The sequence below is a fragment of the Bubalus kerabau genome, chromosome 3, assembly GCF_029407905.1.
Source record: "Bubalus kerabau isolate K-KA32 ecotype Philippines breed swamp buffalo chromosome 3, PCC_UOA_SB_1v2, whole genome shotgun sequence".
Lineage (NCBI taxonomy): Eukaryota > Metazoa > Chordata > Mammalia > Artiodactyla > Bovidae > Bubalus > Bubalus kerabau.
The window spans coordinates 36,438,412-36,454,462 of NC_073626.1; the positions used below are offsets into that span (position 1 = coordinate 36,438,412).

The window sequence follows — 16,051 nt, forward strand, 5'->3', positions numbered from 1 at the left end:
ATAAAATTACTTTGTACTGCAAAGGACTTTCTCTTACCATTTCTCTCGCTCCCTTTTTTTAACCATATTTTGTTATCTCTACTTTGAAATACAGTGAAATTGACCTAAGATTGCCTTTGTATTTGAGTGTCTTCATCTCTCCTGGTTTGTGATGAGGTCCCGGTGTCACTGGTTTGTAAGCTCTGTTTCTCCTCGCCTTTCCTCTGCCCTGTCCCTTTTTGCATACAGCCAGGATCTTGTCACCATGAGTCAGAGAGGCTTTCACTTCCAGGACATCATCAATTCAGAGATGGCTCAGAATATGGGCTTCTTTCCCTTAGTGGCCAGTTGAGTGCAACGTGAAATGAGGGTAATGACATTTCTAAATCAGCCTTACGTAAAAATTAGCTGATACTCAGAAACTAAAACAGTCTTAGAAAATATAAAGTTACACATTAAGGTCTGTCGTTTAGTATTTTGTGATTCTTCCTTTTTTTTAAGGAATTTAATTGTCTTTCTGTAATTCCCAGTGTATGCCGAAATTGCTTTTTCCTTTTATAAAAATTCCTTCCAAAGGAACCAATTTTGAATTGAAAACTAATGAATACTTAGTGCGAAATGCCGGTTGCAAGCCTTTTTCTAGAAAAATATTTTGCTTAAAGTTTTTTTCTCTCTCTCTCTCTCTTTGGGGGCCCTTATCGTGCCAGGTTGAAAGAGTGGAGCCTTCCCTAAGACATGGATAGATGCAAACATGTAGGGCGGTTGCGGCTCGCCCAGGACCACTCCATCCTGAACCCGCAGAAGTGGTACTGCCGGGAGTGCGCCACCACCGAGTCGGTGTGGGCTTGTCTCAAGTGCTCGCACGTGGCCTGCGGCCGCTACATCGAAGATCACGCCCTCAAACACTTCGAAGAGACCAGACACCCGCTAGCCATGGAGGTCCGGGATCTCTACGTGTTCTGCTACCTGTGCAAGGACTACGTGCTTAACGACAACCCGGAGGGGGACCTGAAGCTGCTGAGAAGCTCCCTCCTGGCGGTCAGGGGCCAGACGCAGGACCCGCCGCTGAGGCGCGGGCGGACGCTGCGGTCCATGGCGGCGGGCGAGGACGCAGTCCCGCCGCAGCGCGCTCCTCAGGGACAGCCGCAGATGCTCACGGCTCTGTGGTACCGGCGCCAGCGCCTGCTGGCCAGGACGCTGCGGCTCTGGTTCGAGAAGACCTCGCGGGGCCAGGCCAAGCTGGAGCAGCAGCGGCGGGAAGAGGCGCTGGAGCGCAAGAAGGAGGCGGCGCGGCAGCGGCGGCGCGAGGTGAAGCGACGGCTGCTGGAGGAGCTGGCCAGCGCCCCTCCGCGCAAAAGCGCGCGCCTGCTGCTGCATGCGCCCCGCCCCGCACCGCTGCGCGTGCCTGCCACGCGCGCGCCCTCCGGGCCGCGCCGCGCGCCCGCCATGGCGCCCGGCGTCACGGGCCTACGCAACCTGGGCAACACCTGCTATATGAACTCCATCCTGCAGGTGCTCAGCCACTTGCGCAAGTTCCGCGAGTGCTTTCTGAACCTCGACCCGTCCAAGACGGAGCAGCTGTTCCCCAGGGCCGCCAACGGCAAGGCCCCGCTCTCAGGCAGGCCAGCCAGCAGCTCGGCCACAGAGCTGTCGTCGACCCGGAGTGATGGGGCCGAGGCCTGCGAGCGCGAGGGCCTCTGCTTGAACGGTGGGACCTCCCTCAGCAGGAGCCTAGAGCTCATCCAGAACAAGGAGCCCAGCTCGAAGCACATCTCCCTCTGCCACGAACTGCACACCCTCTTTCGCGTCATGTGGTCGGGGAAGTGGGCCCTGGTGTCGCCCTTCGCCATGCTTCACTCGGTGTGGAGCCTGATCCCCGCCTTCCGCGGCTACGACCAGCAGGACGCGCAGGAGTTTCTCTGCGAGCTTTTGCACAAAGTGCAGCAGGAACTCGAGTCCGAAGGCACGACGCGCCGGATCCTCATCCCCTTCTCCCAGAGGAAGCTCACCAAACAGGTCTTAAAGGTGGTGAACACCATATTTCACGGGCAGCTACTTAGCCAGGTAGGTGTGTGCTCGGACCTGCCCTGACAGCCCACCACGCTGGAGCGGGGCTGGTATAGTATTAGGCTTCCCGTGAGTGCCTTCCCCAGGTTGTGGGCCTAACGAGGGTACGTTTGCTATAACTATGCACAGTGGAGGGCGGCCGCGGTGCCTTTCACAGTACTATGTAAGGGCTTCATTGGTGAACTTGCCTCCTGTCTTCCCGGGCAGATTTTTGGTTTAACTTGCCAGATCACTTTACTTTCAGGAAGTGTCTTTTAACCTATGATGATACGGTAATGTAATATTCTCATTGTTACAATTAAGTACCCATTGCTGGCATCCCATCCTATTTGATCAGCCTTAGGAAATTGAAGAGTTTGTCTATAACCTTGGTTCCATGGTTGTTTGAAAGAGCATCATTCCTTCTAAAGCCTTTATTCAACATACAAGGGAGGGAGGTGGCTAGGAAGATGCCAAATGCCTAAGCAACCCTCCCTCCGGTTCCCCACTACCTTTCGTTTCCTTAGCCATGTAAGGTATGAGGGAAAACTCAGGTAAGGCTTTGTGAGAACATGCAGAAAGAATTGATAGAGTTAAAAAAGTGGGCAACTTGAGAGATTCAGGTAAAACCTCTACACTATGCTACTGAGGTAGTTAGGGTTTTAAAAGAATGATGAGTAGAAGGGGAACAAAAGTTTATTTCGGCTTTTGTTTTTCAGCTTGTGAAAAGGGAGTATTTCTCAGCACTTCCTCAACCTCCCTGGAAGTCTGTAGGAAGAAAGGTGCATCTGGGAAGGTTATAGTTGGGGAGGAGGGCAAATCACAAGGTACTTCGAGGCTCTTGGAACACAGGCATCAGTATAGGGATGCTGCTAGAAACAAGAGCAAAAAGAGAGGAAAGCTGGATTGGATGGAAGGAGCAGAGTCTAGAGGAGGATAGAGTATGAGGATGAGAGAAGCAGACAGGAATCGACAAATTCTCCATCTCAGACTGATGGCTTGATGACTCCGTGATAACTTCTATCTGTAATACAGTGGCACTGAATGGGAGAGGAGAGAGAAAGGGGAGTAGGTAATACTGTCTGTGCTGTGTGGTTGTCCAGTTCCAGCTAGCATCATAGAGATACATACCAGAAATAATATGCTTTAATTCTCTTAAAAGTTATGCTTATCATTTAAATACTAAATATTTTTTGAAAACTATACACTTAGTTTTGGTTGTTATGTGCTAGCAAAAATGAATGTGGGAAGCATGGAAGTTACATAACCTATACACTAATTTTTTCATCCTAGGTCACTTGTGTATCATGCAATTACAAATCCAATACCATCGAGCCCTTTTGGGATCTGTCCCTGGAGTTCCCTGAACGCTATCACTGCATAGAAAAGGGGTTTGTCCCTTTGAATCAGACAGAGTGCCTGCTCACTGAGATGCTGGCCAAGTTCACAGAGACAGAGGCCCTGGAAGGCAGGATCTACGCTTGTGACCAGTGTAACAGTGAGTGCTGTGGGGGGCGGGGGGGGGGGAGGTAACTAGAATATCAGTTTAAGGTATTTAATTTGCCCTTTTAGTCAAAAATAACACTGTAATATTGAGTGGTTCTAAAGCATCTTTTAAAGATTTTTTTTCCTCCTATTTTCCTGAGAAAAACATATGGACATTATATATTAAAAAAAATAAAACCAAACCTAGGAGTTGGACCTCCTTGGACTCCTGCTGTGATTGAAGTTAGTTGTTATCTTGGGAGGCATTTGAAAGTATGGACCTTGAAATGGGGACTCAAGAATGTGCGTATTTAGCTTCATGGGTTGTGGGGGTCCTGCTTAAATTCATGAATAGAGTTTGACAGTTCTTATTTAGTCTAAATTCAGGTGGCATAGCCTGTTTGAGGGCTATGTATCAGAAAAGTGTGCTTTTATCCTGAATTAAAGTCAGTCAGAAGTGATGCTAAGGGTACAGTGAGACCAAGAGGAAGTCATATGGTACATTGCTCCATGGCAGCTTCATCATTATTTTCACATGCCTGAAAGGTTCACATCTCAGAAGGGTCAGAGGAAGAAGTATTTCTCTATCATGGCTTTAACTGTAAAGTGGAATTTTTTCCATATGGTTCTGAGAGCACCTTATGCATCCCCCAACCCTGTGTCTTGACACACTAACAATGCTTTTGCTAACCCAGCATGTACACAGGAAATGCAGAGCAAATACTTTGAAACTGATGTTTGGGGGTTTTGGCATATAGAGATTTGGATACTAAGATGAATGGATTGTGCAGAGATCTGAGAACAATGTGCAACCATATTATAGTTCAGACTATAAGTTTTGGTTTGGGAATAACAATTTTATGGTAGGCCTTTAATATTTTTGCATATGGCTTTTTAAAGTAGTGAATTGTGGGAAACCTGTTCTCTGAAGAATCAAGTCAAAAATCAAAAGTCACACTTCTGATACCGTTTTGCCATTTTAAAACAAAATGTGAATCCTGTACTTGATTAAGCATAAACTCACCTATCTATCCTGTTACATAGAGATATATAAAGGCAGTGATTTAAATTGTCTTATTAGAACAGTATGTATTTTTTTTCTTTTTAAAATAGTGATTCATGAAGTTTTATACTTGTAGGGAACAGAAAGATGTTAACAGCCTTAAGTCTGTCATTCTCGGACCTGATAGATTAGGCAAGAAACACTTTTATTTATTTTTGCAAAAAGGATTGTTTTTCTGGTTGTCAGATGTGCCCATTTATCAGTATTTCTGTAGACAGGTTCAAATAGCAAGGAAGGAAAGCTACAGTGAAGGGATGAGATGCACTGATCTGTTGCTTGTGAAAGTTTCAAAACTATCAGTCTTTCACCTCTCTGTGTAGCCAGCTTAATCAAATGGGAGACAGAACTGATCAGTCTTAACAGAATCAGTGATTTTTCTTCGTGAATTTGAGAGAAACAAAGCCAGATTCTATATTGTCTTCATTTAGCTCACATACTCCCTCTGCTGAGAGCAGCAGTCACTGCCAGGATTCCCAGGCAGAGAGCTGCAGTAATTTTCAAAAATCTGCTGGTGAACAGGAATGTAAAATAAGGCCAGGCCCCTCTTTGAATTCTCTTTCTGCTCATGCCCTCACATACCATGACTGCCAGCCCTAGTAAAAGCCGCAATCTAGTTGCTGCAATCTCTCATGAGAAGCAACAGCTCCACAACCTATTGTCAGAGAAGCTCCACGATACGTCACCTGCCCGTGATTTGCTCCTTTTCACAAGCTTCGAATCAGGTGCCAGGCTCCTCAAACACTGAGACCATGATATCAACAGCTCAGAGACAATTAACAGACACCACAGTGGACCATGAATTTTATATTCCTGTCCATTCACTGACTGAATTAATATAACAGAGCAGTCATCAGTAAATGGTTATAGAGAAGGCTTCTGATGGAAATTAAGAGAACTTCATTTCTCTGTAATTTAGAAATGCATTTCACCCACAATTCAGTATCTTTAGAAACAAAACTGGAGTCCTGAGCATTGATTTTGTTTTGAATGGAGTATATTTAGCCAATGGCCAGCCTTGTTCTGCATGTCTAGCAGTGCTGTTACCAAGAAACATGTTTCAGAAAACAAGTATGGCATAAAAATATAAAACCAGTGAAGTTTATTTTCTAAATATTTGTATAGGCCACAAGCAAGTCATGTGGGGGGAAAAAATCTCTAAATACACTGTCCTTTGGTAATCCTGTGCCTCTTGCATGCATGCATGCTCAAACACTAAGTCGTATCTGACTCTTTGCGACCCCATGGACTGTAGCCCACCAGGCTCCTCTGTCCATAGGATTTCCCAGGCAGAAGTACTGGAGTGGGTTGCCATGTCCTCTTGCAGGGTATCTTCCCAACCCAGGGATCGAACCTGCATCTCCTGCCTTGGCAGGCAGATCGTTTAGCACTGAACCACCTGGGAAACCCCGTGTCCTCTTTACCCTTTCCCTAAACCTGAGATACATGCATTATCCCCCATTTCACAGGAAAGGAAACTGAGATTCCTTTCAAATGGTGGGAAGGACAAAGGAAGCACCTTACAACTGCATCAGCCTTCTTGAAGCGGCCATCCCCAGAGAGCCACACAGTCGTTTCTTTCATCTCAGCTAGAACTTCCATGGCCATACCATGTGGGCATGTGAGGCTGGGAAGTGCAGTCTCAGAGAGGGTCACATTGCTGCCCAAATGAAGCTGAGGTTGAAGTACTGAGAAACTAGGAGAATGCGTATTGGGTGGCAAGTCACTGTCTCTGCACGGCTCGGAAAGAATGAGTCTCCTCACGACCCATGTCTTATACCTTCCCAAACCATCTAGGCAAACGACGAAAGTCCAATCCAAAACCCCTTGTTCTGAGTGAAGCTAGAAAGCAGTTAATGATCTACAGACTACCTCAGGTCCTCCGGCTGCACCTTAAAAGATTCAGGTGAGCTTGCTCTGGGGCATCCCAGGTGGCTGGTGAGCTGTGGCAATAGCTACTTCAAAGACTTTGGTGAGGGCAAATGTCTTTGGTGTTGGGGGGAGAAGCCTGCTCCCTGGAGTCCTTAGGCTTTCCATGGAGTGTATGGTTCCTGCCCGGTGAGGCAAGTGGATGTTGGGGGCCAGGACGGGGCTTCTGCTCTCACAGCCCTATTAAATCAGCTAGGCTGCAGTGGGTGTCTGTACTTGAAGATTTAATAGCCTCACTTGGGCTTATATAGAGCCATCTTCAGAATAAAGTATGAGATAATCTGTGAAAAGAAGGGTAGAAAGTAAACTATAAAGAGTATTGCCTGGATTGCTTGTTTAGAGATTTCTGGTTTCAGAGAACATCTGAATGTTCACAGGACATACATGTGAACACTGAGTACCCCTACCTTGCTGTGAAAACCAAATCCAGGTTAAGTTTTCTCCACTTCTGTTTTACCTACCTCTGCCTGTGATCACACATGCCATTTCTTACTGGTGAGAAGTTTATATCCATGTTACAGGTGGTCTGGCCGTAATCACCGAGAGAAGATTGGGGTCCATGTCGTCTTTGACCAGGTATTAACCATGGAACCTTACTGCTGCAGGGACATGCTCTCCTCTCTTGACAAAGAGACCTTTGCCTATGATCTCTCCGCAGTGGTCATGCATCACGGGAAAGGGTTTGGCTCAGGACACTACACAGCCTATTGCTACAACACAGAGGGAGGTGCGTGCGCTTTACTCTGTGGGGTGGGGACACCAAAAAGGGTTGGTTTGTCCACATTTCATTCCTCTCCTTTTATTTAATCTGTAGGGGGATAGTCCATACATTAAAATCCAGTGGAAAGAATTACAAAAGGTGGATTCAAATTTTGACTATATCACTGACAACATATAACTCTTCTAAGAATTGACGGGAACTAACATGTAAAAGTGCTGAGCATGGTGCCTAGCACATAATGGTCAATTAATGCTAGAGGTTATAGCTGTTGTTAATACTTCCGCTGCAGACCTGTTTCCTTCTTGGTTTTACATAAACAGTGTGACCTAGCTATGTCGTGGTCATATTCATACTGTAAGAGTCTCACTAGCATCAGCCCATAGTAAAGCTGAGGACACTTTCTGAGCACTTACAATACTATGTCCTGATTACCTCCCTTAACATGGGAGGTGTGAGGATCCAAGGGCCCTTCCAAGGAGCTTTGTTTCAGTCCTTGTCCCCCAGAGCAGAGCCTCCCAGCTACTGTGCTAAGGCAGGTGGGTTATGGATGTGTTTCTAATAGTTTACCCATCTTGAACCCCTCAGCCCTTGGGGTGGCTACCAGAGTGAGCCTGTGAAAAATAACTTTATTCCTTCTAAGTTTTCCTTTCCTTCCATACCTTTATCTATGTACATTTTCCCTCTCCCCCTTTTTTTCACATCTCTTAGCCCCCAGTCTGTCTTTGTAGACGTCCCTAATGGGCAGTGAAAAAGCCTGAATGAAATGAGGACAAAAATTAGTCAATACTGTAAGCAGTATTGTGGTGGGGCTTGTGGGGCTAAAACCAATAGTTTCATTTACTTAACTCTTCCTCCACCACCACCAATCAAAGGCTGGATCTATTCAGAACTTCTCTGTCCCTTTTTTCATCTCCTCGTTTGCCTGCTGATTGAAATTTAAGTTGGGTAGTCATATTCTCTCTTTCTTTCATTTGGTTTCCTAGGTTTTTGGGTCCACTGCAATGACTCAAAGCTGAATGTATGCAGTGTCGAGGAAGTGTGCAAAACTCAAGCCTACATCCTTTTTTACACTCAAAGAACAGTTCAGGGCAATGCAAGAATCTCAGAAACCCAACTCCAAACTCAGGTGCATTCCAGCAACAACGATGAGGGCAGACCACGGACCTTCCCCTGAGTGGGAGGCGCATTATCAAGGACTGACTTGCTTTTAAACTCTTGGTATTGGTACATCTTTCCTCTTACAGGAAATAAGGTTTACTACAGGAACAGATTACTAGGTTTGCCTCACTGGGTTTAGAGCAGAAGGTGCTGGGTGACTGGTGTCCTATCACAAAATCTGTAGTCACTTTCTTTTAAATGGGTTTAGACAATTCCCTCCTTTGTTAAAGCAAATCAAAAAGAGTAACTTCTATGAAGACTCTTTCAACAGTTGCTTCTGAATATAGAGGGATCGGGGTGGAGGAAAGAGGGAGTGAGTTGGTCATATCCAGCTGTGTTTTCTTCCTATTATGTGATTCCCTTGCTAATCAGGACCCCTTGCAGCACTGGAAGAGCCTCCTGACGTGAGCAGCCTTCAGCAGAGCACTGGAGAGCAAGGAGGGGCCTGGGCTGGCAGCTTGCTGGACAGGATTGGTTCCAAGGCGGGAGGTGAAGTCAGGACTTTTTCCTACAAGAGGAAGTAGTCCTCAAGGGTTGAAAATTTAGAGACTTCCTTTTTTAGGAGATAGCAGTTGAAGAATGGAAGGAGGTGCATGGAGCAGATTTCTCCATGAAAAATGGGAGGTTTTTCACGTGTCATATTCTACCTGGCTGCTGCTGTCATTTAATCATTCCACATCTTCTGAGATGGCACAAACATCCCTTCATTCTAAAGAAGGAGCAGTTCGTATGGGGAAGCAAGAAACTGGTACATGACATGCTCTTTGTGGCACGCTGAGCCTAAATGCACTCCTGGATACCCAGTTCTGTAGCAAACTCCTGGTTCGGGTCTAGGGCAAGCACGTAGTTTGGTTTAAATTGGTCTTTTTAGGTCAGGTTTCTGAGGCTTTCTCAGAACTCAGAGGGGGCTGGTGGGGGAGCCAGTGGTCCAGGGCTTATCGAAATGTCTGTCCCCCGTTCTCACCTTGGTGCAGCATGCAGCTTTTCTTAACCTGCAGCTTATTTCCTGTTCACAAGGTGTGGGAGCTTTTGCTTTTCAAAGGCTTAGGACTGTTCCTCCTGTGTGTCTGAACAGTTTATTGTTGACAGCCCTGGCCGGTTTCCTCCAAAATCTGCTAATCCCTACTGTTTGTTTACCCACCCACTCTCAGTCCATCAGAGAAAAAAAGTGTCCTGTCCTTCACTTCAGTGCTAGTAAGATATAGCTTTCCTTTTTAAACTGGGTCAGTTTCTAAGTGGCATGAAATTGCCCAGATGGAAGCCCTCTGCCCTGTCAGGCACCACTGAATTTCCCTCCTCAGTCCTTCACTCCGACTCACTAGTAAAAGTGAATGCGCACTGCAAGTCCCGCTGCGGGAGCGCCACAGCAGCTCAGCCTGTCGCTCGGGATGCTCGTCTTTTGATGAGTGTCATACTAACCTTCAGTTCAGGCAGAAGTACAGCTGCCACCTGAAGGGAGCAGGTGTGAAGAAGTCTGGGGAGGGGTGGGAAGTTGGGAAACCAGAGGCTAAAGGATGAGGGGTGTAGCTTTAGCAATGTTGAAGGGCCACATTTCCCAAGCAGATCTGTATAGCATTTGCTGTTGACCTCTTTTGAGATGAATTCTCCTATAGGACCTACCAGACAGCACTGAGATTTGGAGGAAATCAGACAGAAGATGGCTCACCGTGATAAGGAAAGGGAGTGACTATACTTTAAATTAAACTTGCTTTTTCCAACACTGTGAGGTTTCTGTAATACTTAGCTTTTATTTGGAAGCGATAGCGTATGGCATTTTGTATGCTATTTGGTTTATACTGTCTACTGCAGGCGTCTTTGTACAAGCTTGGCCGGGCTCGCCCTCACCTGGACACTGTTCTCAAGTGCCACAGCCGCCCATGCTGCTAGAGGCTCTGATATGAGACTGTAGTCTCTAGATCCACATTTTTAAGTTGGCATGACTGGTGATGACCTTTTGTGGTAAGAGAAAAGCACACTGACTTTAAAAAAAAAAAAGTAAAAAGGGAAGGAAAATATAAATTGTGCCTCATCTTTCACTGAATGCTATATTTATTATTCTAGAAAAAGAGAACTGACAAATAGAGAAGTACTATACAGTATCTACTAAATCCCTCAGGCTGTCCCGGGGGGGTTATAAGAAAAATAAACATCTCATGGAAAATTAAAACATTTTCAAATTTAATTTTTAAAAAGTTTTATGCCAAAAGTTAAGAATTAAGCAGACTAAGGACTTTGTATTAATAGGGTAAGTGCTTCAAATTAATAAAATCATTTAAAGTGAGTTGGAACAGAAACCAGTACCAGAGTCCTCAAAGAGCTGCACACACTTGAAGGTGCCCCTGCAGTCAGACACCTCAGGTACCCAGAGGCAGCAGCAATAGATGCTGTTGAGAAGTTAGTATTTATGGAGATTTTTATTAAAGAAAAGAATTTCCTGCTGCATAAGCCAATGGCTATTGTGAGGGAAATGTCCCTTTGCCTTTAATTTATTTACATACTGGAAGTAGATGAGTTTCTTAGTTGCATCTTACTTTAAGTCAAAACATTGTAAAGAAGAAAATAAGAACCAGGTGGAAGTTGACTAGATGCTGCCAAATCAAATCCAAGATCTCCTAACTGAACCTTAACGGGCCTGCTTCTCTCCCAGACAAGTAGTTACATCCCTGTTCTAGGAACCCTTTGTAGTTGGCTGGTGTGTTTACTTCCTGCTGTAGCCAGCCAAGATGAATGCACCCTGGCCCTCAAAATTTTACCTCAATCTAGCTTGACCCTCATACTTGTGGTTGCCTCGGAGACAAGCATTCATGCTAGTGTTAAAAAAAATTAGGAATGCCCTCAATGGCTAGGAACTGACGCTCTTATTCAAGATGGCAAACCTCTTGCCTGCTTTGATCCAGTCCCTCTTGCCTGCTTTGATCCAGTCCCTCTCAGGCTGATGGACAGCGCCACACTGTAAAGAATTTCCAGATGTCTCTTAAATGTCATGAATAAAATTGGGAACTATAGAAGTGTTAATGTGTCCTATGGACTCAATAGCAGAGTTTATTTTTGTTTTTAATGTCAAGGTTTCTAGAGTCAACGATTGTATGAGTTTTCCCCTCTGGCTATGATTACAGTTCCATCCAAGTGTAAGAAGTGATGAGTGGGTTGGCGGGCGGTGGGGCACAGCCCTAGCAGGCCCCACATACACGTGAGAGGCTGACAGTAGTACAGAATGAACGCTTGGGGGTGGGGTGGGGTGGGATATGGGTGGGCAGGAGGGAGAAAGGGAGTTTGTTTTATGTACTGATAAAGCTTTGTGAACTAATTTTATACAATTCATAAAATTTGGTGCCTTGTACCTAATTATGGTTTGCATGGGATTGAAAAGATTAAGGGAAAGGATTCTTTCTTGTCATTTCAAGTGGCAAATGGGTCTGTATAGTGTAAAGGACATTTGGTATCACTTTTTAAAAGCATTTCGTATCGTGTGTGTGAAAGCAAATTATTACCAGCAAGTTCTGAAAATTCTACTGTAATGTCCAAAATCTTTGTGTTTGATTATTCATCAATGTCTCCTTTTCAAGGCAAACTATATACCCTATTCTTTTTTACCACCCCTTATGTTCCGAACATTAACTCAGGCCTTTTTAAAAATCAGGCTGGGAGGGCTTCCCCTTCCTAAACATATAATGTATCCCTATCTAAGGTTTTATCTTTTAAGTGGAAGGGTTACTTTTCCAGCTGGTTGGGAGAGCACAAATGTTCAGAAAAAGGTATTTTAGTTTTTCTAATGCTAGGCAACATATAGTACAAGTCAAACAAAAACCGTTCCTCCTGAAGTGGTACCTTCATTAGTTCTGAAGTTCTTTTGCACAGTTTCAGGAAGCAGTGTAAAACACAATCCCCTATATGTGAACCTTTAGATTGTAAGGTAAGCCAGTGCACTGTGTAATATGCAAAAAAGAAGGCTCAAAGAACCTGTCCCAGCAACCCAGTCCCACTGATGGGAACGATACTGAGTAGCTATGGATGAGAAGACCTGGCCTGCTCACCTGCAGGGCTGTAAACAGCGTGTTCCTTTTACTCCCACCTTAAGGTTTCCACTGAGCTCGTGAGTCTTCACCAAAGGGTGTTTAAAAAGCTTACTCAAAGCACATTTGATAATTGGGTCCCTCAGCCTAATGACTGGCCTAATTAGGTGAGGAGGTTGTATCTTTGGAATAAAACCTCCCACGGCCACTTAGTTTCCTTACCAGGTAAGTATGCATCTCCCTAGTGGTTGATTCTTTTTTGAAGTTAGCACTAAAATTGAAAAGCGCCTTCTAAATATGACTGTGAGTTTAGTTTCTATCTTCCATGTTTAAATTAACCATTTTCTTGGTCTAGGACTTTGACTTTAACCACTGTGTATTCAACCCAAACATGCTCTAAGCACACCTCAGTCACTAGAGCACTGAAGTGAATGGTCATTTTTGTGGACTGTTTCCATACTAACTTCTGCTGGTATGTTTCTATTTCAGATCTAACTAGGTAGTGTAGGAGATTTTCATAGTAGTGTTAACTAGCCTGGGCTAAACACCTCATGACAGGATGTAAAACTGACTTCCCTTGAGGAAAAATGTGTTGAAATGGTGAAAGCTAGGATTTTCATTTACAGAATCATAATTATCCATCAAAATTTGGTGTAGATTTGGTAGCTTTAACCTGCTAAATTCTTACTGCTTTCAGGAATTAAGCCAGTTGAAATGAAACTTTACCTTATCAGCTTATGGCTTTATAAACCAACAGCAACACTGTTACTTGAAGCTAAGACATTATATTTTAAGTGAAACTTGAATTATGCTTTTGGAAGCTGCCATGTCTTTAATTTTGGCCATGTTTTGAATTTTACCTTTGAAAATTGCTATCAAATAGAACTTTTCACAATTATGAGTAGCTCAGGTAGCAGACTTCAAGGACATAAGTTTCACTGCTATAAAGAACAACAAGTGCTGGTCTTTCTAGGCTTAGCAGTGGTCTCACGCAGGCTGATGGGGCTTAAAAGTTTCCTTCCTGGTCACCATTTGGGCGGTGATGGCTTCAAACCAAAGCCTTACTTAATGTATGTTATTTTTCCTCATCTTAACAGCCTAGTAAGATATAAACTTGTCAGAGCATCTGTGATCCCTATGTAGATTCTTAAAGGATCCTGACGTCATGTTAAGCCAGCCACAGGCCTCAATTCATACAGGCTCAAACTCCTTCCCCCTAACAGCTGGGACCTCCCTGATGAGAGCTCATAAGAAAATGGTGCTTTTCTTTAACATATAAAAAACCTAATTCTCTTAACAGCTTTCTTAGATTTATGCCTGCAAGGTCAAGAAGGACCATTTTATTCTATTTACCTTTAGTGAACAGACTGCTAGAGATAACGCCTAACTTATAATTAGGCCACTGTGGTATATTTATACTGACCCTCCTTCCCAATTCTTATCCTTTAATCCCATACCAGTTCCAGAGGAGACTTGGCACAAAAAAGTAGTATGTATATTTTTTAAACACCTAGTAGAGCAAATCGACTAGAAAAAATTGCCAAGGGGAGCCTGTCTGTATGTCCACACCTTTCTAATCCTACATCATTCTTTCCATGCCAGTTCCTTACATACTCCATTTCCAAAGAACCCCAAACTCCTGGACAGTGGCACTACCCTGAATTTCAGGGTCAGAAAATCTCTCTTTACTTGTAAAGGAAGCAGCTTCCGCAAGCAGTGTTCTTCAGAGGCCACTGTCCAGGCTTCCTCACACCTTGCCTCCATCTGCACATTACTGCCCTCGAATCCCACTGTATTATAGCAACAATGCCTCCCTGGTGCCTGGAAAACCCACCTGGTGCACCAAAATGCTATGCAACACCAAATGGCTTCTTCCCATAGTACTGCTCAAAATGGAAATTCCTCAAGAATAAGCTATTACCTATGCTAACATCACTGTATGGTGGCTACAGTTTCCATCTTTTTTTCTTTTACTATGAAGCAAACCATCTGTTAAAATCCATGTTTGGGACTTGTTCCTGTCTCTTTTGAGTGTGAAATATAAATCATGTTTTTATGATTTTTGTAAATCTTGACTTTTTACACCTTGTTTTTGTAAGCTGAAGTTTTCTTATTAAAAGAATAAAATGTCTTTGTTTACACGCTTTATTTGTTAAAATACCATTAGATTATTCCTCAGGACAAGAGCAAAGATCATCCCCTGCAGAAACTTAGGAACTATGTACAACATTTTACAGAACAGAAGACAACACTTTAGCTGACCTGCCTGTTGACCACAGAAGGGTGTCCTGAGTGGACTCAGCAAAGAAAAGGAAGTCAGGCAGGGAAGGGAAGGGAAGGTGCCATCTGAATCAAACTTCAGCTGCCATCAGGGCAAGTCTTGTGATGGTCATAGATTGGAGGCTGTTTTTGAAGGGGTCGAATACAGCACAGGGGTTCCATGTGTCTGCAATCAGACAACAGGTGGCATTAGAAAGGTAAAATTACTGGAGTAAAAATTGCTACGAGACTCAAATCCCTTGCAACATCTGGAAACTTATCTAACTAGGAACAGCCAAGGGTCTTTTATCAAGTCTCTTTCCTATTAGTCTGTGAACAGTTGATCTAAGTTATTTCTTCTCCCAGCCTCTAGGACTTCTGAAAGAACAGTGATTAGTGCTTACCTTCACAGGCTAGACCCCAGGCTGAGGTGCCATTAGGTCAATGTCACTCAAATTTCTAGCCAGCCAAACTCCAGCAGCAAAGAGTCCCAAATTGAGAATCAAGTTCCTGGGAAAAAACGCATCCCATTAACCCTGTGGTCACCGAGTCACGTGTCTTTGGTTAACGAGAAACTTGGTGGTGGGCGGAGGGGGGGGTGGGGTTCCCATCATCACACACAGGAGGAAACCGTCCCCTCCTGAAGCAGGAGCACTTCAGAATCGCAGGAGCACTGATCGGCCCATAATAGGTTGCCCAAAACCACATGGTTATTTAAGATTCGTTTCTACGTCTAGTAAGAGCAGGGTCAAACGCAAAGGCCAATTAAGCACTTGTCCAGGGCCAAAAAGCCTGTTTGTTGGCGCCCCCTCCCCCAGGGTCCCTGTGAGCAGATTCTCTAGACAGAGCCCGGTGACTGTCAAGAGCGCTTCGGCAGCACGGAAATCCTCCCGACCAAGGACCTCAGCAAAGCACACCCAGAGCCACAAAGAGGCCAAGATGTGGGTGGTGTAAAAAAATCTGGAGGAACCAGCTCCAAGGAACGGAAATCCAGGGGGTACGCATAACGCGCGCGAAGGGCCGGAAAGGGACCGAGCCCCCGGGCCTCGGTTACCTCCGGAAGTCATTCCTGTCGGTGGCGAAGCGGTAGACGCCCCGAAGCCAGTCCCCCACGTTGTCTGGAATTTCGGGAGCTTCATTTGCTGAGCCCGCAGCGGTCACGCCGGCCCCACTGGAAGCCATAGCCGCACCTCCGCGCTCTGTAGGAACGCTCACCACGCACCGGGTGGGCGCCGACAGATTACGCAACTTCCGGCCTCATACTTCCGCCGGCCACCGGCCGACAGAGGGCGCAGCGGCTCGCGCTCCGACAGGCGTCTGCAGAAAGAACTTCCCATGTGCGCGTCCGCCACCTCTGCCAGGGGTGGAGCGCCGTTGCGCTCCAGTCTCCCTGGTCGGGTT

At 45.2% G+C, this 16,051-nt stretch overlaps 2 protein-coding genes across 3 annotated transcripts; one reads left to right on the top strand and one right to left on the bottom strand.

Annotated features, from left to right (window-relative positions):
* The first annotated feature begins 714 nt into the window (after positions 1-714).
* USP49 (ubiquitin specific peptidase 49) lies at positions 715-11,929 on the top strand. 2 transcript variants are annotated; one of them, XM_055571415.1, is made up of 6 exons: positions 715-2,043; positions 3,319-3,523; positions 6,368-6,476; positions 7,021-7,226; positions 8,204-8,346; positions 8,751-11,929. In XM_055571415.1, exons 1-6 carry the CDS (start codon positions 715-717, stop codon positions 8,784-8,786), a joined length of 2,028 nt encoding a protein of 675 aa, XP_055427390.1. In that variant the 3' UTR covers positions 8,787-11,929. The 2 variants fall into 2 exon arrangements, with proteins under 2 accessions (XP_055427390.1, XP_055427389.1); XM_055571414.1 differs by having other exon boundaries at positions 8,204-11,929.
* Positions 11,930-14,522: 2,593 nt separating this feature from the next.
* Positions 14,523-15,919, bottom strand: TOMM6 (translocase of outer mitochondrial membrane 6). Its single transcript, XM_055571431.1, has 3 exons — positions 15,705-15,919; positions 15,055-15,160; positions 14,523-14,837 (listed from the first exon to the last, which is right to left on the bottom strand). Exons 1-2 carry the CDS (start codon positions 15,830-15,832, stop codon positions 15,064-15,066), a joined length of 225 nt encoding a protein of 74 aa, XP_055427406.1. The 5' UTR covers positions 15,833-15,919; the 3' UTR covers positions 14,523-14,837; positions 15,055-15,063.
* Between the last annotated feature and the right edge of the window lie 132 nt (positions 15,920-16,051).